The sequence below is a fragment of the Oryctolagus cuniculus genome, chromosome 13, assembly GCF_051225735.1.
Source record: "Oryctolagus cuniculus isolate XC-2025 breed Fujian yellow rabbit chromosome 13, ASM5122573v1, whole genome shotgun sequence".
NCBI lineage: Eukaryota > Metazoa > Chordata > Mammalia > Lagomorpha > Leporidae > Oryctolagus > Oryctolagus cuniculus.
In genome coordinates this window covers 2,013,354-2,036,430 of record NC_142879.1, presented here as the reverse complement: position 1 = coordinate 2,036,430, position 23,077 = coordinate 2,013,354, and the positions used below count along the sequence as shown (strand labels likewise).

At 59.6% G+C, this 23,077-nt stretch overlaps 2 protein-coding genes across 5 annotated transcripts in view; one reads left to right on the top strand and one right to left on the bottom strand.

The window, feature by feature from the left end:
• The window catches only part of C13H1orf21 (chromosome 13 C1orf21 homolog), a 142,547-nt gene that overhangs the window by 34,982 nt on the left and 84,488 nt on the right, over nucleotides 1–23,077 (bottom strand). For all 4 annotated transcript variants that reach the window (XM_070055036.2, XM_070055038.2, XM_089311989.1 and 1 more), the window contains exon 3: nucleotides 16,464–16,558. In XM_070055036.2, the coding sequence (XP_069911137.2) occupies nucleotides 16,464–16,558 (95 nt within the window). The remainder of the gene's footprint in view (nucleotides 1–16,463; nucleotides 16,559–23,077) is intronic.
• Nucleotides 10,735–13,256, top strand: LOC149122459 (uncharacterized). The gene is made up of 2 exons (XM_089311933.1): nucleotides 10,735–10,871; nucleotides 12,118–13,256. The coding sequence occupies exons 1-2, from the start codon at nucleotides 10,735–10,737 to the stop codon at nucleotides 13,124–13,126; spliced, it is 1,146 nt and encodes a 381-aa protein (XP_089168059.1). The 3' UTR covers nucleotides 13,127–13,256.

Genomic DNA, 23,077 nt, shown 5'->3' with positions numbered 1-23,077 from the left:
TGCTGAGGACGAGGTCCTCGGCAGACCCAGAGACAGCTGGTGAGCCCGGGTCTCAGCTCGCGGCCAGGAGCTTTGTCGCCGTCGCAGCGCCTGGTCCGTGCTCCTGCCTTTCCTGCAGACCCGGGAGTTCTGCGGAGACGTCCCCGGCCCCCACCACCGCTGCTTGGTCTGTCGTCCGCTGCCGCAGGCAGACTCTGTGGTCTCTTCAGAACGAACAGGGGTGTATTTGGCCCCAGGTCGGGAGGCGCAGGGCACGGCACCAGCATCAGCTCGGCCCTTGAGGGCTGCAGGGCAGGTGGCAGGAGCACGGGGAACGGGGGAGGGGCGGGGCCGGGCTGGCTCTTCCTAACAGCCTCTTCTGAGAATGCACGGACCCCCCTGGAGGGCCGTGTCCCCGATGGCCCAGGGACCCCCCAGCAGCCGTCCCCACCAAGTTCCAGCACCTGTCACACAGCCGCCCACCGGGGCCACGCCTCCTACACACTCTAGCCGCATCTTCCTGGGGGCTGCCTTCACCCCCCGAGGCTCTGCTGTCTCACGCCTCCAGCAGCACAATGAACCCTTCCCTTGCCTGCTGCCCGTGCCGACAGGAGGCGCCGTGAGTCCGCAGGGCCCGGGTATTTTAGGCTGCTTCGCCAGCCTGTGGTTTCTCAAAGGCAAGACCGTGATCCTGTCCACGGCCGCCTCCCTGGCTCCAGGCACAGCCGCGGCCCCAACAGTCACGTGGTGAAGGCACGCCCTCTCCTGTCGGCTGTGCAGACCTGCAGCTGGGTGCCTGTCGGAGGTCAGCTAAGCGATGGCATAAAGGGGCCGCCCCACCAAGTTCCCGATGCACCGAGTTGGGGTTGGGGGGCTGCAGGGCCGTCGGTTTGCTCAGGAGGCACCTTGTACAGCCCTGGGGACAGCCTGCCCACGGCCGCTCTGCCCCTTGACAGGCCTCGGGGGTCTCTAACACACCCACCGAGGCCAGCAGGGCACCAAGGGGCGGTGAACGCATGAACCCTTCTGAGGTTCTAGATGGTTCCGGGCCGTATCACACCAGTGCCAGACTTCACGGCACTCCCGGGATTTTGCTCAAAAGTGAAATTTTTTTTATAAAGATTTATTTTATTTATTTGAAAGTCAGAGTTACACAGAGAGAGGAGAGGCAGAGAGAGAGAGAGAGAGCATACAGGTGCCATCTATCCATTGGTTCACTCCTCAGATGGCCGCATGGCTGGAGCTGCGCTGATCCGAAGCCAGGAGCCAGGAGCTTCTTCTGGGTCTCCCATGCGGGTGCAGGGGCCCAAGGACTTGGGCCATCTTCTACTGCTTTCCCAGGCCACAGCAGAGAGCTGCATGGGAAGAGGAGCAGCCGAGACTCGAACTGGTGCCCATGTGGGATGCCGGCGCTTCAGGCCAGGGTGTTAACCCGCTACACCACAGCACTGGCCCCTCAAAAGTGAAATTAACAAAGTTAGACCAGCGGCCGGCACTGCGGCACAGTGGATTTGGCCGCTGTTGAGAAGCCGGCATCCCACATCAGAGCACTGGTTCGAGTCCCAGCTGCTCTTCTTCTGATCCAGCTGCCAGCTAACGCACCTGGGAAGGCAGCAGAAGATGGCCCAAGTGCTTGGGCCCCCGCCACCCACGTGGGAGACCAGGATGGAGCTCCTGGCTCCTGGATTCGGCCTGGCCCAGCCCTGGCCATTGCAGTCATTTGTGGACTGAACCAGCAGACAGAAGACCTCTCTTTGTGGCTCTTTCAAACAAACAAATCTTTAAAAAAAAAAAAAAGAAAGAAGGCAGGAAAGTCAAACTCCTGGTCCACTTACACAGGATGTTTCTGTATTCTCTTCAGTGAAAAATCACTGAGCGCTCCAGCCACATAGAGAACTTTTTTCCCCTTTGGAAACAGGATTTTTAGAAACGACTTATTGGAGAGACAGAGTGGGAGAGGGAGAGGGAGGGCAGAGAGAGAGATCTTCCATGTGGCAGGTCACTCCCCACACACCTGCAATGGCTGAGCCGGGGGCTCCTGGTCTCACGTGGGTGCAGGAGCCCAGGCACTCGGGCCGGCTTCTGCTGCTCTCCCAGGCGCACTTAGGAGTCTGATCAGAAGTGCAGAGACCTGAACCGGCGCTCGCGGGGATGCCGGCGTGGCGGGCGGTCTCCGCTGTGCCCCGAGCCCGGCTCCTGAAACCCCAGCTTTACTCTGGAGAAGGTAGGAATGTTTCTCACTTAAAGGATCTCAGAAAACACAGCACAAAAGATGCGCAGGGCGGACAGGCCTCTTCACTGCACTCGGAGCGCCCGGGCCGAGGGGCCACTGTCGGAAAGCTGTCCATGACGCCGCCCTCCAAGGGAGCCGCGACGCGAGGCGCTGTGTGCTCAGGGCTCATTTTAATTACACAGCTACCGGGGGTGCCGCGCGGCGCCAACACCGAGCTAATTAGCAGGCTCTTGAGACACCAGGCTGCCTACAGACAGACAATCGCCTCCCTCACCACCAAGAGGCGGCAAGCGCCGGTTCAGTCTGCATTTCTCTCTCAGGACAAGCGCTGCTGTTTGTTCTTCCTCAGATTCCAGGAGCACGAGCCAACTGAAACTCGAAAATTAGAAGCTAAGCCCGGGGATCCTCCACTGTGAACTCAGCAATCCAACGTCAGCCACTCCATCAGCAAACTTACGTCAGAGACTGAAAAACTGTCAGTGCTGATTAACCGCACGTATAATTACAAAGACCCGAACGAGCAATTGACCGGAGACCTTATTAGAAACACTGTGTGGCTGACAAACACAGTAGCCAAACCTTAGCCGCCAAGAACTCACAGCTGGAACCTTCTAGAAACTGGCGCACAACAGGCAGAAGCCGAGAAACGGAGCGGAGAGCAAGGGCACTGTCGCCGGGATCTTCTGAGCCGCCCGGGGAGCAAGGCCACTTCTCCCGACAGACGACAGACGAGGGCTCAGGACCCGTGCTCGGGCGCGCGCCACCTGTCCCCTCGTGAACACACGCGGTTCTGTTTCGGGGATTTTGAGCACGTTCTGCCAGCGGGGCGGCTGTGCTGACGACGGCGTTCCAGGGACACGGTGGGAGACGGAAGTGGCCGTGAGCTCTTCCTCTGGAGCGGAAATTAGGTCCAAGGGCCCAGTCCCAGCTCCCGGCCAGTGGGGCTCCTCCCCGGACGCCTGCGTGAGCCACAGCAGATGTGGTTCCCGGGCGCTGCCTCCGCCCCCGGCACCTGAGCCCCTCAGGACGCACCTCTGCGGCTCCCGTCCCGAGGCGGGGTCCCTCGTCCTCCCGCCCTGCGTCTTGGCAGGCCCCGAGGCTGTTCTGCAGAACAGAATCAGAGCAGCGCGCCCAAACCACTTTAGGCAAGAAGCACCCGGACCTCAGCCCTCGTGCTGGGAGAGGCCCGGGCCACACGGACAAGGCCCGACGGATGGACACCGGTGTCACCGGCCAGCTGGGCTCTCAGCCCACGTCACGGGCCAGCCTCGGGCGAGCCACCAACCATACAGCCCTGAGAGCCCTGCCACCCCGGACCCAAGTGTGGAACACACCTGGCAGGAAGGGGTGGGCGGCCACAGGCAACCCTGCGCGTAGGAGAGCAGCAGGCACCGTGCTTTGTGGGGTCTGTGATGCAACAGCAGGCGCAGGCGCAGCTGTTGGTGACGGAGGGTTTCCTCCAGGGAGAAGCGGCCATGTTTCTCTGGAGCAACTGGAAGCAGGCTTTTTTGGGGGAGGGAGTTATGGGGGAAATACCATGCATGCCTGAAGCAGCGGCCAGGCTGAGGCCCACAAATCCGCTGGCGCAGGGCTAATCCCTGGAAGAATGGGAGGGCTACAAAAGCCTGCCCACGCAATCACCCGCTCACGCGCAGGCTCCCTCTCAATGACGAGGCTGCTCGGGGGGCTGTGTTCCCATGGAGACGCTTTTATTTTTATCCAGAAAAGAGTGGGTTTTCACAAAATCATTAGACATAGTTGGAGCTGGTTTACCAGAAGGCTGCAAACAAGTCTCACTCCTTAAAGCAACAACCTAAACACGCCAGTCCGGGACCAGCTTTGGAATGCTGATACTCCGGCCGTAGCGACAGGACAAGGCTGGCTTGCTCCGGGGGTGCTGAGCGAAAGGGTGAAGTCCTGGGAACTCAAAAAATACCTAACACAGGAGAACGTCGGCTAAGTCCTGCCAGCGCGAACCGTTTATATATACCTCCCCTGGGGCCGTCAGAGGGCTGGCTCCTAGATCAGTTCTGGGTGTTTTTAACAATGACTTTAAGGCCAGGCAAGACATTTAACCACCAACAAAAAAGTTACCAATGCCCGAAATACTTCATTCACTAACAAAAGAAGGCAAGCATTTCAGGCACCTGTTAGAAACAACATGGCAAGAAGCAAAGAACAATGGTGCCTGGTTAGCACGCGGCATGCCCTGGACGGTGTGGGTGCCTGGTTAGCACGCGGCACGCCCTGGATGGTGCGGGTGCCTGGTTTGCGCACGGCATACCCTGGACGGTGCGGGTGCCTGGTTAGCACGCGGCATGCCCTGGACGGTGCGGGTGCCTGGTTTGCGCATGGCACGCCCTGGACGGTGCGGGTGCCTGGTTAGCATGCGGCACGCCCTGGACGGTGTGGTTAACTTGCATCCTCTGTCATTAACCTGTAAGGGTAAAACTGTGAAGTGACCGCCATTTGGTGAAAGGCTGGGAAGAATTTCACAACAGGACTCTCTTGGTACTTTCCAACGTATTCCTAAAAGCCCAAGGCAACTTGTCCAAGCGGTGAACGCGTCTGCCTCCCTGCGGATGAAGTCCAGAAGAGTGACATGGCTCCGTCGCCGCTCTGCTGTGCAGGAGAAGGGAGCCTGGGTCCCACCCTGGCACTGGGCTGCCGGACGCGGGCGTCTGAACCGCTGCAGGGCCACCCCAGCAGAACGCAGCTGACGTCTGAAGCAGCCCGAGTGAGCGCCCCCTTCTGTCCAGCTACAGATATTCAAGGCTCAGATCCTCGCCGTACAGTTTTCTAATCCTGAGTTTTAAAAGTAATATATTTCACTATAGAAGGGAAAATATTTTAGACGCAGGAAAGAATTTTTTAAAAATCTGCTGAGACTGGGGCCAGCGCTGCGGTGTATCGGTAAAGCCTCCACCTGTGACACAGGAATCTCATACAGGCGCCAGTTCATGCCCGGCTGCTCCGCTCCCGATCCAGCTCCCTGCTGTGGCCTGGGGAAGCAGTGGAAGACGGCTGAAGTGCTTGGGCCCTGCACCCGCATGGGAGACCTGGACGAAGCTCCTGGCTTTAGCCTGGCCTAGCCTCAGCTGTTGTGGCCATTTGAGGATCAAACCAGCAGATGGAAGACCTGTGTGTGTGTGTGTGTGTGTGTGTGTGTGTGTGTCCCCTTCTCTCTTGGTTACTCTGCCTTTTAAATAAACTTTTTTTTTCTTTTTTGACAGATAGAGTTAGACAGTGAGAGAGAGAAAGAGAGAGAAAGTTCTTCCTTCTGTTGGTTCACCCCCCAAATGGCTGCTACGGCTGGAGCTACGCCAATCCAAAGCCAGGATCCAGGTGCTTCCTCCTGGCCTCCCATGCGGGTGCAGGGCCCAAGCACTTGGGCCATCCTCCACTGCACTCCCGGGCCACAGCAGAGAGCTGGACTGGAAGAGGGGCAACCGGGACTAGAACCCAGCGGCCATATGGGATGCCAGCGCTGCAGGTAGAGGATTAGCCAAGTGAGAAACGGCACTGACCCTAAACTTCCAAAATCTTAAAAAAAAATCCTACCCTGTCACCCAGGAATAATCCCCCATGCTCCCCTGTGGTCAGCCTACACCAGCAAACCCCTCTTGCTGCCGACTGTGCTAAGCGTGTGGTTCTGGTCTCCCTACAACACCCCTATGACATCTGCCCTCACAGTCAGGACCCCAGGCCGATCCTTCTCACTGAATAGAGGAGATTTCACGAGACAAATGACAGAAAAGACGAGGAAAAGGATAAAGCGAAAGCCAGCAGGTGGACCCGGAACCTTGTGATCAATCCCACTGGAAGAGTGGGAGGGGCGCACTGTGCGAGGTCACGAAATATCGATGACAATTTTAGGCGGCACAGCCGAAGTCAGTTTCCCACGGAGACCAAAGAATTCCTGTGATAATCAGATTTATAGAAAAGCAAAGCAAAGGCACTCTTGATAGCAAACTAAGTTTAAATTGAAGTTTTTCTTTTCCAGTGTATCCCTGCAGGTCTGCTTCCTCTTGCCTAAAGAGAATTCAGGTTGTCACCGCACTGCCAGCCTAAACACAGAGGAGCCTTTACCGCGTGCGTGGACACCCCTCACCAAGCCCGGCCCGGAGGGGGCTGCGATCTGACGGATGATCTCAGCGCCTCCGCAGCCCGGGGAGACCCGACCAGGTGAGTCGGAGAGCATTCTCCACGCACAGAGTCAGACCAGTGGGCGGGAAGGCAGTCGGTGCTGGCTCAGTGCCGTCGCTGCCCCGACACTCCGGCTGCCTCGCACGGTGGAGGGCGGCCAGCCGGGTGTCCCCCAAGCCCGCGGCAGCCAGGGAGCTGGACTGCACGCTGTACTTACGCTTAAGGCGACACCGCTGCAGCGGCCATGGGGCACTTCAGAACGGCTGAAAAATACCAACAGGGTGGAGGACGGACAGACGGACGGGCCGATGACCGACTCTGGAGGAAAACTTCAGCTGGCGCCGCGACTCCGTCCGTGTCACCCTGCGTTCTCCTGGGGCACTGCTGGGGCTCCGATTCTAACAGCGAGGAGAGGACCGGTGCACTCCGGGAACGAGGCCCAGGGAGGCCACTCCTTGGCCACTCCTCACGAACCCACCCAGTCTCATAGCTTCCCATCCCGCCAAACAGCAGCGTTTAGTTTCCTTCCTCCTACAGTTTTGTTTCTGGAGTTCAACAAACGGGAAACACAGAGCCCAGGCAAAGGGAGTGCTGAGAAACGCAAGCCTGCAGTTCCTCGGTGGATACTGTTACACCTGCTCTGTGCGTTCTGAACACCCCACAACGTCCCCCCTGTGGGGCTCACCCAGCCGCTAGGACCGGAAACCCGATCAGAGAAGTGTCAATCCAGACAAAAGATGGCACTGTTTCTAAACAATTGACCCACAGTGGGGGAAAGCCCAAGAGAAACGGGAACGGGTTCTCTCATTCTTCCCGCAGTGGGAAGACAAGGAGGTGTAATATTTCTTTTCTGTAACATAAGTATGGAAACACTTCCTTTGTTTCAATAATCCCACCCACGGGTTTATCCCAAGACAACAGACAGAGACAAAGCTGGTCACCACGTGGTTGGTGGATTCCCAGGGCACACAGGGCAGGCCCCAGGGCTTCCTGCCTCCAGGAAGTCACACGCACAGCACAGAGTTCCCAACCCCATGGCCAGGTCCCTCTTTCCCTGGCGTCTTCCGTCAGCCAACACCTTCCTCACGGCACACAACCCCCAGACCCCCTCAGCCTGCACCTGCCATCCTGCTCCGAGTCCGGAGACTGCCCTCGTTTGGACGGCTCCGACGGCTTTCAGCCCGGGAGATGCTGTCTCTGCTTCTCTGCTGGGGCTCTGGGGAGGCCCCAGAGGCGGAGCCGGCTCTCGTCAGGGTCGCCAGGGTGCACGCCCCGGCCCCCGCTCACATGGCTCCCGACCACGGCCGACGCAGCGTGCGGCAGGTGCATCTGCTTCCCACTTCCATGCACTCTCCAGAAGGAAGCCACAGCACACACCTCCGGGCAGGGTCCCCAGCAAGGGGCTTTGCTCTCCATTTGTTCAATCTCTGTCTGCGTCAGGATGAGCTCACGAGTACCTCCCTCGCACGCTGCGTAGAGCAGACTGATACCACACTGTGTTCAAAGTACCATCTCACACTGTATGACCACTGCCTCCCTGCAAAGGTTCAGCTCACCACCAGCGGCTTTCCCGGGGCTCTCCTGTGTCTCTGACCCTGTCACTGCATGTGCATGTGTGTGTGAGTGCACACGTGTGTGCATGCGTGTGTGCACACGTGCAGGGCACTACCTAAATTTCTGACACTACAAGGTATCCCAGGTCATCTGACATAATCCCCAGCCCGGGAATCAACCACTCCCCCTGCCCCAGGAGCCCCAGCCCCTTGTCTTGGGGATGGAGTTGGAAATGAGATCTGGGGCTTCCTGCTCCTGGGGGTCACTGCCTCCAGGCTCTCTCACCTAGCAGAGCAAGGACATACGTGTGTACATAATCATACACACACGTACGGACATGCATGTAAACACCTATATCTACACGTGTGTAAGTGCACACACCTGTGCGTGCCCACTTAGACACACACATACCCTGATCTGTACTTTACATGTGTCCGGCTGTGTCTGTGGAGTCCACGCTGATGTCTCCACGGTGACCCACGGCCACAGCATCCTTCTCACCTCCTCCAGGCACACGTCCATCGACTCCCACTCCGGGGCGAGAACCTGGCTCCCACGTCCACCCCCACTGCAACAACTTCCTGGAGTTTGGCTCCCTTCAGCTCCGGCCCGACAGCCTCAGCGGGGCCACCTCAGGTCCTCCTACCGCCGTGGGCTTCTCTGGCCACGGTCTGGACTCTATCTGTGGCCGGCCTGGCTTACGTTCACCTCTGTGGGACCCCTCCCTTCGCTGCGAGGTCCTGGGCCTCCCGCTGAACGCAGGTGTCCTGAGCCTCCCGTCCCCACGTGGGCCCTGGGCCTCACCCGCTCCGCCCTCCTGGAAGCTGAACCGCACAGCGGGTGCCTCTCACCAAGGCCCTGAGGGCGCCCGTCTCGCTCCACCGTCACTCACTGGGGGCCTCCGGGTGGCTCCGTGTTGTGAGCAAAGCTGTTACCGATATCCACACGGAGATTTCCGTGTGGTCGTGGGTTCTTCAAGTTAGGAAGATGAGCAGGGGGCAGGGTCGCTGGGGGGAGGTGGGCCTGCGTGCAGCCTGCAGAGCGATCCAGGCCGGCTTTCGCGGAGGAGAAAGCGCGTTTCTCCGTGCACCAGTCAGAACGCACAAAGGGGCCGCGACTGCTTTCGCTTGCTGTGCCCACTTCTGCATTGCCCCGAGTATGCGCTGCCCAACTCAAGGAAGCCGTATGTTCATCTAAGTACACGCGTGTAAGAGAACAGGCAAGGCCAAAGCCCACCTGCGCTGGGCGGCAGCTCCGGGTGGGGAGGCCTCCCCCGGGACGGGGGTCTCTGTCGCCCCCCCCCCCACTCCTCCCAGCCTCGCCCGTGGGAGACCCGGGGTCCCCTCGTCTTGCTGCCTCCGGCTTCCTGTAACCAACCTGCTTCGTTCCCGAAGCCAGCCCTGCCTCATCTTCCGGTTCCGCTCCCAGATCCCTGTCCCATTTCTGCAAAAATCCACCGAAGAGAGTTCAGCCGGACGCTCAGCAAGCTCTGAGCCGGAGCGCGTCGGGAGGTGGAACTTCCCGCAGCCACCAGCCTAACCCGAGTCGGCCGTCGTCTGGAAGGCGCCGCTGTCGGTACCGATCCTCCTCCTCTGAGACGGCAGAGACTTGGCGGACCGCAGGGACCCGAGTAACCAACTGCATTAGCTCCACCAGGCAACAGCAGCAGGCAGCTCCGGCGGGCCCGCCGACAGGACCCCCACGGGGACTCGGCGTCCTCACACCTGGCACGTGCTCCTACCTTTTGCACGGCAGGCAGACAGCCCGTCTTCAGAATCAGAGACGAAAGGACTCACGAGGCCCTCTCGGCTGTCACTCAGTCCCCCCACGGGCTGCAGCAACTGGGCCACCTGCACAAAAAGTGCCCAGGTTTGGGGCCGGTGCTGTGGCGTACTGGGCTCAGCCTCCACCTGCAGTGCCGGCACCCCATGTGGGCGCTGGTTCCCGGCTGCTCCTCTTCCGATCCAGCTCTCTGCTGTGGCCTGGGAAAGCAGTGGAGGATGGCCCGAGTGCTTGGGTCCTGCACCTGCGTGGGGGATCCGGAGGAAGCTCCTGGCTCCTGGCTTCAGATCGGCTCAGCTCCGGCCATTGTGGTCACTGGGGAGTGAACCAGTGGATGGAAGACCTCTCTCTCTCTCTTTCTCTCTCTCTCTGCCTCTGCCTCTCCTTCTCTGTGTAACTCTTTCAAATAAATAAAATCTTTTAAAAAAATTCCCAGGTTTTAGTGATGTTTAAGCAAGTCCAATATTTTTCTGAATTTATTTCTTTGAAAGGAAGAGTTTCAGACAGAGAGAGAGCGAGATCTTCCATCCTCTGCTTTACTTCCCAAATGGCAGCAGTAGCCAGGGTTGGACCTGGCTGAAGCCAGGAGTGGGGAACTCCAGCCAAGGCTCCCACGTGGGTGCAGGGGCTCACGCCCTCGGGCCATCCCCTGCTGCTCTCCCAGGAACGTCAGTGGGGAGCGACCAGAACACAAATGGGCACACACACGGGGTGCTGGCCTGGCTGAGCACAACCCCTGCACCGCATCGCCGGCCCCCCAGGGTCAGCATCTAGGATGATCGGGGAGCCCAAGGGAAGGAAGCTTCGGGGAGGACTTCTTCCCACTTCCTGCTTCAATGCCAGGGCCTCGCTCTTAGAGAAGGGGCCAGAAATCACAGTCGCGAGGTCTCCTCAGTCTGCCGCGCGTCCCTGCGTGGAACAGGCGGGAGCTGGGACACACTGAGGCTGCCCCTTCCTGCAGCAGCAGGTGCGCTGCCCGGCGTGCACACGGCACCTGCACCCAAGGAGAGCGCGGTCACAGGCAACCGCGTCCTGCGGCAATGCCGAAAAAGGAAGTCGCCGTGAGTACCCTCCACCTCCCGTTAGCAGCAGAGGCCTGCTCTGCGTCTTCTGCCATCAGCAACGCCACGAACTGGCTACACGTGTGGCTTGCTAAACCCGAAGTCAGCGTGTTGACGTAAAAAGGACAGCAGGCAGACAGCAGGCAGGCAGCAGGCAGCCAGACTCTCACAGGGTCCCCGCCCAGCCTCCCACGCCATGGAGCCCTGCTCCGCGTCATGTCCCCACCCAGCCTCCCACACCACGGCGTCCAGCTTCCGTGTCACGTCCCCGCCCTGCCTCCCACACCACGGCGCCCTCGCCCTGCTTCTGCGTCACGTCCCGCCCAGCCTCAGCTGGCTGCCCACGAGAGCCAGCGCCTGCTCGCGGCCCAGCTGCAAGGCCAGCCCTCCGCTCTGTCCTCAGCCCGCCAGCCCTGCCCTCCCGAAAGGCTCCGTCAGGGGCTCTGCTGGCTGCGTGTGCATCTGTCTCCCCCTGAACTTCTGGGGGTGCGGCCACGCTCGCAGCTCACCCAGTGAGGGCCGCGTCCTCTTCAGTAGGGAGTCACCCCGGAGCTGTGCGGTTCCAGGACCTAATGCCACATGCAGCTGCACAGGTCCGTCCCGCCTGTGCACGTGGAGAGGCGGACCTCAGCCACGCTCGGCCACGCCTGCCCTCTGCATGCCTGCAGTTGTTTGAAAGCCCACAGCTGACACCGTCCTCCACGACACCGACCACCACCGTGCAAGGGCAGAGCTCCCCAGAACCGCGCCAGAATCTGGTCCTGACAACCGCCAAGCTTTCGCCAATGCAATGGGTGAAACACGGGTCTGTGCTTTGATAGGCATTTCCCTGACGATGATAGTGATGCAGGCGCGCCCTCCGGACAGCGCCGTGAGCTCACGCGGGACACGACCTGCACGAGCAAGACCTGAGGTATCCTACAACGCACATCCAGGACTCCCCATTCCGCCTTCTCGATGATCCGAGTTCGGAATTCCACGTGGGAACCGCAGCCGTCAGGAATCCGCCTCCACTGAGACTTTCCAGAACATTCCACTGGACTCCCACCAAAACAGCTCTGCCCATGCTCGTGTCTCGCCGGCTCAGTTACCAAATCACCGTGACAGCTGGGTAAACCGGCACAGAGCGGCACACGACGCCCTGCAGCGGCGAGGCATCCGGGGCGCCAGCAGGAAGCAGGCTCGGCAGCAGAGCAGCTGGGACTCCGCTGGCATCTGATATGGGACGTCGGCATCCCGGGGGTGGCTCAACCCACTGTGCCGCCCCAGTCCCACTGGGAGCTTTTTCAGGGCACAAGAATGAATGAGCTTCATGTCTTCACCCAACACAGTCTTCCTGTTGACCTCACCTTTGCACTGAAGCCCCTACTGGTTCTCACCGTCACTGTCACCATCACCATCACCCATCTGGCTCGCTCCCGGCGCTGCAAGTGTGCACTGTCACCCCCATGTGCCCTGTCCCGCCTGGGAGGAGCTGTCTGTTCTCACTCTACCTCACCCCTCTCTTCTCTCCCTGCCACTCCTCGGCTGGGCTCACTGCTTCCTGCAGAGACCATATCGGTCCATCTCCCTCCCTCCTCCCACGCCAATCCCTATCATCTGTCAGCCAATCCCTGTCATCTGTCAGCCAATCCCCGTCATCTGTCAGTCAATCCCTGTCATCTGTCAGCCAATCCCCGTCATCTGTCAGTCAACCCTCGTCATCTGTCAGCCAATCCCGTCATCTGTCAGCCAATCCCCGTCATCTGTCAGTCAATCCCCGTCATCTGTCAGCCAATCCCCGTCATCTGTCAGTCAAACCTCGTCATCTGTCAGCCAATCCTCGTCATCTGTCAGCCAATCCCCGTCATCTGTCAGCCAATCCCGTCATCTGTCAGCCAATCCCCGTCATCTGTCAGCCAATCCCTGTCATCTGTCAGTCAATCCCTGTCATCTGTCAGTCAATCCCATCATCTGTCAGCCAATCCCCATCATCTGTCAGCCAATCCCCGTCATCTGTCAGCCAACCCTCGTCATCCGTCAGTCAATCCCGTCATCCGTCAGCCAATCCCGTCATCCGTCAGCCAATCCCGTCATCCGTCAGCCAATCCCCGTCATCTGTCAGCCAATCCCTGTCATCTGTCAGCTAATCTCGTCATCTGTCAGCCAATCCCCATCATCTGTCAGCCAATCCCCATCATCTGTCAGCCAACCCTCGTCATCCGTCAGCCAATCCCGTCATCCGTCAGCCAATCCCGTCATCCGTCAGCCAATCCCGTCATCCGTCAGCCAATCCCGTCATCTGTCAGCCAATCCCCGTCATCTGTCAGCCATTCCCGTCATCTGTCAGCCAATCCCAGTCATCTGTCAGCCAATCCCCATCATCTGTTAGCCATTCCCGTCATCTGTCAGCCAATCCCCGTCATCTGTCAGTCAATCCCGTTGTCTGTCAGCCAATCCCCATCATCTGTCAGTCCTCGTCATCTGTCAGCCAATCCCCGTCATCTGTCAGTCAATCCCGTCGTCTGTCAGTCAATCCCGTCGTCTGTCAGCCAATCCCTGTCATCTGTCAGTCCTCGTCATCTGTCAGCCAATCTCGTCATCCGTCAGCCAATCCCGTCATCCGTCAGCCAATCCCGTCATCCATCAGCCAATCCCGTCATCTGTCAGCCAATCCCCGTCATCTGTCAGCCATTCCCGTCATCTGTCAGCCAATCCCAGTCATCTGTCAGCCAATCCCCATCATCTGTTAGCCATTCCCGTCATCTGTCAGCCAATCCCCGTCATCTGTCAGTCAATCCCGTCATCTGTCAGTCAATCCCGTCGTCTGTCAGTCAATCCCGTCGTCTGTCAGCCAATCCCCGTCATCTGTCAGCCAATCCCCATCATCTGTCAGTCAATCCCGTCGTCTGTCAGTCAATCCCGTCGTCTGTCAGTCAATCCCGTCGTCTGTCAGCCAATCCCCATCATCTGTCAGTCCTCGTCATCTGTCAGCCAATCTCGTCATCTGTCAGCCAATCCCCGTCATCTGTCAGCCAATCCCCGTCATCTGTCAGTCAATCCCCATCATCTGTCAGTCAATCCCGTCATCTGTCAGCCAATCCCGTCATCTGTCAGCCAATCCCTGTCATCTGTCAGCCAATCCCCGTCATCTGTCAGCCAATCCCCGTCATCTCTCAGCCAATCTCGTCATCTGTCAGTCAATCCCCGTCATCTGTCAGTCCCGGCTTAAACACCTCTGCAGTCCCCTTTGATCCACGGCACTGATTCGGGGCTCCACATGACCCCGTCCACGTTTTGATTCTGATTTCTCACTGCTTCTCCACCAACGCCCTCTCCCCACCACGCCAGGCAGACAGGACCGCCGGCTTTATGCCTCTTGCTATCCCTCTACTATTAAGCAGGCCTTGGGATTCCCCTGGTTCCTTCCCACGGGACCTCAGCCCCACTGCACACCTCCGGGCCCTCGGTAAACAGGGCGGCCCCTGCGGCATTCTGCCCACTCCGTTTAACCCGCGGTCACTCCCTGGAAATGACCAACAGTGGTGACATGCCGGTGCTCCAGCGTGCCAAGCTGTCGCACCTGCGTTCAGAAACACAGGGAAGGAACTCACCTCTGACATCCACCAGCGTCTCGCAGGAACGCCAGCAGACACACCCCTGAGCTGGGGCTGAGACCAAGCACAGGACGCAAAAAGGAGACCAGGGCTCCTGAACCGCAGTGACGGCTTTGAACATTCCTGAAGTACACCCCCCATCGTGACAAAGCCTCGCGTAACCCAGACACGGACGCACAAAGACAAAGCTGACACGCAGTCTCCGCCAACACAACTGAAACCATGTTCCTCTGAAACTTTTAAAAAACTGCTCTACGCCGACTCCTGACCGTCACGTGTGTTACAGCGCTACACGACGTTTCCACACGTGTGCGCAGAAGGAATGCCTAGGGCTGCAGACGCGACACAGAGACCTCGCTTCTAGTTTTCACCTTAGATCCCCGCGCGCACATCCACACCGTCTACGGAAACCTCGGCTCCCAACAGAACACGGACCTCACCCTCCGACCTGCCGTGCCTTCCTAGCCGGCGGCGGCCACTCTGTCCCGGGCCTGTCACTGGCACACACTTTCACTTTCCTCCACGGTGCTGCACTGCACAGCCGCGACACGTGAGCAGAACCCTCTGACGGCACACGGAGCTCACCGATCCCACAGGAGGGACTAAGGTGGCCGGTGTGGACTGACTCGGATTAAACACGGAGCCCTGGCCTGCTGTATCAGATAATCACGCTTCTCACGCCGGCTCCAACCCCGGTCACCTGCCCCGTGTGAGACCCGCCTGGAAGCTCGCGGCTGTCCTCCGACAGGCAGAATCCTCGGCAACATTTCACATCCAGAAACGGTGCGGAGCCCCCCTCCCCGGCCTGCACAAGAGCGAGCAGAGGTGGAGGGAAAGCCTCTCCCACCCCCACCCACCCCCGTCCCACGCCGCACTGGGCTACCTCCCCCCACCCCCCACCCCACATCTGTCTCACGCTGCATTGGGCTACCTCTCCTCACCCCCAACCACCCTCTTCCCATGCCGCACTGGGCTACTTCTCCCCACCACAGCCCACCCCCTCCCACACTGCACTGGGCTACCTCTCCCCACCCCCACCCACCCGTCCCATGCCACACCGGCCTTTGGTTTCACTGTTTTAAGGCACAGTTGCTCCAGCTTTTTCTACCAAGCTCTCCTCCGGGATTAGGGCAGAGCTCCTCAGAGAGCAGCAGGACGCAGAGCGGAGCCACAGCCTCCAGAGAGCTAGAGAGCGCCACGGCGGCTCCAGTGCACGCCCAGCACGGAGCTAGAGAGAGCCACAGTGGCTCCAGCGCACACCCAGCACGGAGCTGGAGAGCCACGGCGGCTCCAACGCACGCCCAGCACGGAGCTAGAGAGAGCCACAGTGGCTCCAGCGCACGCCCAGCACGGAGACAGAGAGCCACGGCAGCTCTAGCGCACGCCCAGCATGGAGACAGAGTGCCACAGTGGCTCCAACGCACGCCCAGCATGGAGCTGGAGAGCCATGGTGGCTCCAACGCACGCCCAGCACGGAGCTAGAGAGCCACGGCGGCTCCAGCGCACACCCAGCAGGGAGACAGAGAGCCACGGCGGCTCCAGGGTACGCCCAGCACGGAGCTAGAGAGCCACGGCGGCTCCAGCGCACACCTAGCAGGGAGACAGAGAGCCACGGCGGCTCCAGGGTACGCCCAGCACGGAGCTAGAGAGCCACGGCGGCTCCAGTGCACGCCCAGCATGGAGCTGGAGAGAACCACAGTGGCTCCAGCGCACACCCAGCATGGAGCTGGAGAGCCACGGTGGCTCCAGCGCACGCCCAGCATGGAGCTGGAGAGAGCCACGGTGGCTCCCATGCACGCCCAGCATGGAGCTGGAGAGAGCCACGGTGGCTCCAGCGCACGCCCAGCATGGAGCTGGAGAGAGCCACGGTGGCTCCAGCGCACGCCCAGCATGGAGCTGGAGAGAGCCACGGTGGCTCCAGCGCACGCCCAGCATGGAGCTGGAGAGCCACGGTGGCTCCAGCGCACGCCCAGCATGGAGACAGAGAGCCACAGCGGCTCCAGGGTACGCCCAGCACGGAGCTAGACAGCCATGGCGGCTCCAGCGCACACCCAGCACAGACTGTAGACAGCGGTGTCACTGGAGGCCACCAGCACGGAGGCGGGGTCTTACCAGGTTCTCCTGGTTCCTGGCCGCTACCTTCTGCTCCTCCTCGGCCCCGTTCTTCATGTACTTGACCTCCTCCACTGGCTTGATTCTGTACTCATCTGCGGGCCAAACACAGAGAGGACATTTTACCGTTTCGTAGCACAGCGTCCGTCAGACCCCGCAGCGTCCCCCGTGACCTTCCTGTGCGGCCCAGGGGGCGTGGCCCGGAGGGTGGCGGCCGGTGTTCTGGATCTTTCTGTGGGGCCCCTGATATAGAGACACTCAAGGCCATGGGGGTGGCTCCCAGGGCAGCCCTCGGCAGAGAACGCCCAGCGCTCCTGGCTTCTTCCACCACTGCAGGCTACCCTGCCCGGCACACACTGGACACGGCACACGGTCCCGTGAGGGGACAACGTTCCTGCTTCCCCAGGATGGTATCATTCACGATGCTTGTGGCAGCAGAGCAGCCACCCCGCGTCCCTCTCTTCTGGAAAACCACAGCAGCCTGCCCCAAGACGAGGCTTCTGTGGGGCCGGCATTGTGGCATGGCAGCTAAGCCTCTGTCTGCCACGCCGGCGTCCCACGGTGCCAGTGGGAGGCACGGGATGACATTCCAGGCTCCTGGCTGCAACCTGACCCAGCTCTGGCCGTGCAGCCATGTGGGGAGTGAACCAGAGGATGGAAGACCTGTCCCCCTCTCTCTGTAACTCTGCCTTTCAAATAAATAATAAATGCATCTTTTAAAAAAATTAAATAAGAATATTAAGATGTTGCACTGATACAATGCAGACAAACACCTGGGAAGCGACACTGTCCTTGCCGGGACGCCTGTGTTACCTCTGCGTGGTACAAGGCGGCTGACGGGAAACACTGTATCTACTCGTGCACACACGGATGCTTCCGTCTCTGGGAGTCACGGCAGGAAGAGCTACCGTGGCCACAGAGCCACTGGGTGCCCACTCCCCCAAGGCCGCAGAGAACAGTGGGACGGGGCGGGAGCCAGACTTGGCCGTGGCCAGAGCGAGGCATCCACGGCCCAGGCAACACACGCTGGGAAACAGGCGGCCGGCAAGGCTGACGACACAGTCACCAGGTTCCTGTCGCCAGGCATGCCGGGGTCCTCTCCAGTCCCGCTTGTAGGAAACAACCTCAGAAATGCGGAAGTAAAAGCGGCATCAGCCTCAGACGGCCGCCTCGACGGGCGCCGTCACTCCCAGGGGCTGCGTTAACGCCGCAAGCAAGGAGCTGGGTAGTGGCATCTCTCGATGTAATCACACTGTCCAGGTGTGCCCCGAGTTACCACGCCCATCACACGCTGGCATGTGTCAGGTTCATGAGCAAGCCCGACAGTTCCAGGGACTTAGTCCTCCTGCATCTTCCTAACAGGGCCAGAAAGACTGAAGCAAGGTTAAACTAATGCATGCCAAGCCCTCACACAAGAGTAACAAGATAACCAAGGAGTTCTGGTCCCTGATCACACCGGAAAAAAACTGAGGCAAGGTTAAACGAATGCATGCCAAGCCCTCACACAAGAGTAACAAGATAACCAAGGGATTCTGGTCCCTGATCACACCGGAAAAAAACTCACATTGCCAACATATTGAGAAGAAAGAAAACAAAGTAAATACCAATACATCAGAAATTATTTACAGAGAAGTTGGAAAAACACATGCTAACTTAAAAAGACAAGACATGAGCCAATCATGCCCACAATCCAACTACACAGAGATCAAGAATAAATACATCAGTTAGATTTAAAGATAGAGGCTGGTGCTGTACTGAGTGGGTTAATCCTCTGCCTGTGGCACCAGCATCCCATACAGGTGCTGGTTTGAGTCCTGGCTGCTCCACTTCCAATCCAGCTCTCTGCTGTGGCCTGGGAAAGCAGTGGAAGATGGCCCAAGTGCTTGGGCCCCTGCACCCACGTGGGAGACCTGGAAGAAGCTCCTGGCTCCTGGCTTCGGCCATTGTAGCCACTGTGGAGCGAACCAGAGGATGGAAGACCTCTCTCTCTCTCTCTCTCTCTCTGTGCCTCTGCCTCTGCCTCTACCTCTATCTGTAACTCTGCCTCTCAAATAAAAAAAAATCTTTTTAAAAAAAGTTAAAGATGTGCCCTCTCAGCTCCAGTTTGGGGCATTAATCTTTATAACCATAGCCCACAAGGGGAATTAGTAATACTGACCTGAACTAAATTGGGATCTTAATTGCTTAATTCCTCTAATTATTTAAATATGAACTCTGTTGAGATCTATGTAACATATATGCACATACATGCTTAGATACACACTCTTATACACAGATACTCATACATAAACACATGCACACATACATATATATGCACACACACTTAGAAACACATACAATACATATTTACATTCACATAGACACAAACACTACACACACTTAGATACATGCATGTGCACACTCATACACAGATATGCACACATACACACTTAGACACACTCATTTACACTAACATAAGCACAAATACTACACACACTTGGACACATATACACATATGCACACATACACATGCACACAAATACACACACACTTAGAAACACATTTACACTCACAAATACTACACACACTTAGACACATACATGCACACACACAGCTCAAATTCACATACTCACACATATACATATACACATACCCACGCACACACACTCATACACAGATCCAGACTCGCATACACACACATATACTAACATGTGCATACATATGTAGACATACACACGTGCACACACACATTCATACACAAATCCACAAACTCGCACATACACACATGCACGTATACACACATACCTGTGCACACACTCACACGTACTCAGAGGCACACACATCACACTGCCACACCACTGTGCTCTGCTTGTGAACTTGCACCTCTCCTATCTGAATCACAGAATACAGCTCTGTGTCTCCATTTATGCGGCCATGGGTCTGTGCCCAGGAAATACCTGCCGACTTGCACACAAGTCCACTGCAGACACGGACGACCACAGAGCCGCGTAGGCCGTGGCCACCCAGGAAACACCTGCCGGTTTGCACACAAGTCCACTGCAGACACGGACGACCACAGACCCACGTAGGCCGTGGCCACCCAGGAAACACCTGCCGGCTTGCACACAAGTCCACTGCAGACATGGACGACCACAGAGCCGCAAAGGCCGTGGCCACCCAGGAAACACCTGCCGGTTTGCACACAAGTCCACTGCAGACACGGACGACCACAGAGCCGCAAAGGCTGTGGCCACCCAGGAAACACCTGCTGGCTTGCACACAAGTCCACTGCAGACACGGACGACCACAGAGCTGCAAAGGCTGTGGCCACCCAGGAAACACCTGCCGGCTTGCACACAAGTCCACTGCAGACATGGACGACCACAGAGCCGCAAGGCCGTGGCCACCCAGGAAACACCTGCCGGCTTGCACACAAGTCCACTGCAGACATGGACGACCACAGAACCGCAAGGCCGTGGCCACCCAGGAAACACCTGCCGGTTCACACTCAAGTCCACTGCAGACATGGACGACCACAGAGCCGCAAAGGCTGTGGCCACCCAGGAAACACCTGCCGGTTTGCACACAAGTCCACTGCAGACATGGACGACCACAGAGCCGCAAAGGCTGTGGCCACCCAGGAAACACCTGCCGGCTTGCACACAAGTCCACTGCAGACATGGACGACCACAGAGCCGCAAGGCCGTGGCTACCCAGGAAACACCTGCCGGCTTGCACACAAGTCCACTGCAGACACTCAAGTCCACTGCAGACATGGACGACCTGTGGCCACAGCCGATCTGGCCCCTGTCCCTCCAGACCTCCTGCACCTGGAAAGCTGTCACCAGGAGTCTGTGCACCTGCGCACGTAGGGCTCAGTGAGAGGCAATGCAGGGGTGGGGGAGGGGAGCTCTCCGGCACCTGGCCTCAGGACACCTGGCTGTGTGCTGTGCAGGTGTGGCACAGACCTCTCCAAGTGAGCTCTGTGAACTCACACGGGGACGCACAGGACGGCCTCGCGTGGTCTCACAGCCCACAGGGTGGCACCCATGGTTCTGAGAGGACAAGACGACACGCATGCTCACTGCAAGGAGTAGAGGGTGACCTCGGGGTCAGGGGAGGTGAGGGTGACCTCGGGGTCAGAGGAGTTGGGGTGACCTCGGGGTCAGGGGAGGCGAAGGTGACCTCAGGGTCAGAGGAGGCGAGGGTGACCTCGGGGTCAGGGGAGGCGAGGGTGACCTCAGGGTCAGGGGAGGTGAGGGTGACCTCAGGGTCAGGGGAGGTAAGGGTGACCTTGGGTGTCACAGGAGGTGTGACCTTGGGGTCAGGGGAGGTGAGGGTGATCTCAGGGTCGGGAAGGTGAGGGTGACCTCGGGGTCAGGGGAAGTAAGGGTGACCTTGGGGGTCACAGGAGGTGTGACCTCAGGGTCAGGGGAGGTGAGGGTGACCTCGGGGTTGGGAAGGTGAGGGTGACCTTGGGGGTCACAGGAGGTGTGACCTCAGGGTCAGGGGAGGCGAGGGTGACCTCAGGGTTGGGAAGGTGAGGGTGACCTTGGGGGTCACAGGAGGTATGACCTTGGGGTCAGGGGAGGTGAGGGTGACCTCGGGGTCGGGGAGGTGAGGGTGACCTCGGGGTCAGGGGAGGTGAGGGTGACCTTGGGGGTCACAGGAGGTGTGACCTCGGGGTCAGGGGAGGTGAGGGTGACCTCGGGGTCGGGGAGGTGAGGGGCTGGGCGCCACAGGCTCCCCAGCAGCAGCACGGAGGGCAGGCTGGTCCCAGGGCAGCACGTCAAGCAGAAGACGGCCCGCAGGCCCCTCCCTGAGCGCTGCATCACACGGAGGCAGACAGCACATCCCTTCGCTCATCCGGGGCTCACAGTTCAGCGACCAAGACAATGATCCGGTCAGGAAGGAGCTGGAACACTCAGCTCCCGACAGCTCTGACCCAAGACACAGCGCAACCCAACCCAGCCTGGCTCCTGTGCTGGCGTCCTGCACCCCGCTTCCCATGGCAGGGCCTGGGCTTTGCTCCCCACACCCGATGCCCCTGGCTCCTGTGCTGGTGTCCTACACCCCACTTCCCACAGCGGGGCCTGGGCTCTGCTCCCCACAGCGGGGCCTGGGCTCTGCTCCCCATAGCGGGGCCTGGGCTCTGCTCCCCACAGTGGGCCTGGGCTCTGCTCCCCACAGGACGACGCCCCTAGTTCCTGTGCTGGCATCCCGCACCCCGCTTCCCACAGCGGGGCCTGGGCTCTGCTCCCCACAGGACGACACCCCTGGTTTCTATGCTGGCGTCCTGCACCCCACTTCCCACAGCGGGGCCTGGGCTCTGCTCCCCACAGGACGACGCCCCTGGTTTCTATGCTGGCGTCCTGCACCCCACTTCCCACAGCGGGGCCTGGGCTCTGCTCCCCACAGCGGGGCCTGGGCTCTGCTCCCCACACCCGATACCCCTGGTTCCTGTGCTGGTGTCCTGCACCCCACTTCCCACAGCGGGGCCTGGGCTCTGCTCCCCACAGCGGGGCTGGGCTCTGCTCCCATAGGACGATGCCCCTGGTTCCTGTGCTGGCGTCCCGCACCCCGCTTCCCACAGCGGGGCCTGGGCATTGCTCCCCACAGGATGACGCCCCTGGTTTCTATGCTGGCATCCTGCACCCCACTTCCCACAGCGGGGCCTGGGCTCTGCTCCCCACAGTGGGCCTGGGCTCTGCTCCCCACAGGACGACGCCCCTAGTTCCTGTGCTGGCGTCCCGCACCCCGCTTCCCACAGCGGGGCCTGGGCTCTGCTCCCCACAGGACGACGCCCCTGGTTTCTATGCTGGCGTCCTGCACCCCGCTTCCCACAGCGGGGCCTGGGCTCTGCTCCCCACAGCAGGGCCTGGGCTCTGCTCCCCACACCCGATGCCCCTGGTTCCTGTGCTGGTGTCCTGCACCCCGCTTCCCACAGCGGCGCCTGGGCTCTGCTCCTCACAGCGGGGCCTGGGCTCTGCTCCCCACACCCGATGCCCCTGGTTCCTGTGCTGGTGTCCTGCACCCCGCTTCCCACAGCAGGGCCTGGGCTCAGCTCCCCACAGCGGTGCCTGGGCTTTGCTCCCCACAGGGAGATGCCCAGCTGAGACCCAGGAAGAGGGTCCAGAGCTGGTTCTAGGAGGGCGGCTGGGGGTCCCGGTAGGAGCCCTGCCCCGGCCACCCTCCGCACAAGGCCCAGGACTCTGCATGAATGCTCTCTGCTCTTGGGAGAGGGCCCTGGCGCTCCCGGAGGCCCCTCCAGACACAGGCCTGTCCTGACTCCTCTGCCCTCTGACTTCATCCCCCTGACAGCCCAGGGACAGCAGAGGCAGCCCCCTGGCCCGTGGCCAAGCGGCAGGGCTGGGAGCAGCCCCGGCGGGTCTGAGGGCAGGGCCAGGCTCTGAGCCATTGGCTCAGGTTAGGTTGTTTTCTTCAGACTTCAAAGTACAGGACCATCTCTCCTGAGATGACTGGTGTGGGTGCAGGTGGGTTCAGAAAGTCAGGTCTTGGGGTGTAGGTGCAGGGGGTGTAGGTGCAAGTAGGTTCATGGGGTCTGGAGGTGTAGGTGCAGGTGGGTTCAGGGGGTCAGGTCTGGGAGTGTGGGGTGCAGGTGGTTTGTGGGGAGC

What these genes read in the sequence shown, in the direction of transcription:
- LOC149122459 (XM_089311933.1), top strand. Translation starts at nt 10,735, where the DNA reads ATGCCGAAAAAGGAAGTCGCCGTGAGTACCCTCCACCTCCCGTTAGCA. An exon ending in CCCGAAGTCAGCGTGTTGAC is followed by an intron (nt 10,872 to 12,117) that starts GTAAAAAGGACA and finishes TTTGCACTGAAG; the next exon opens with CCCCTACTGGTTCTCACCGT.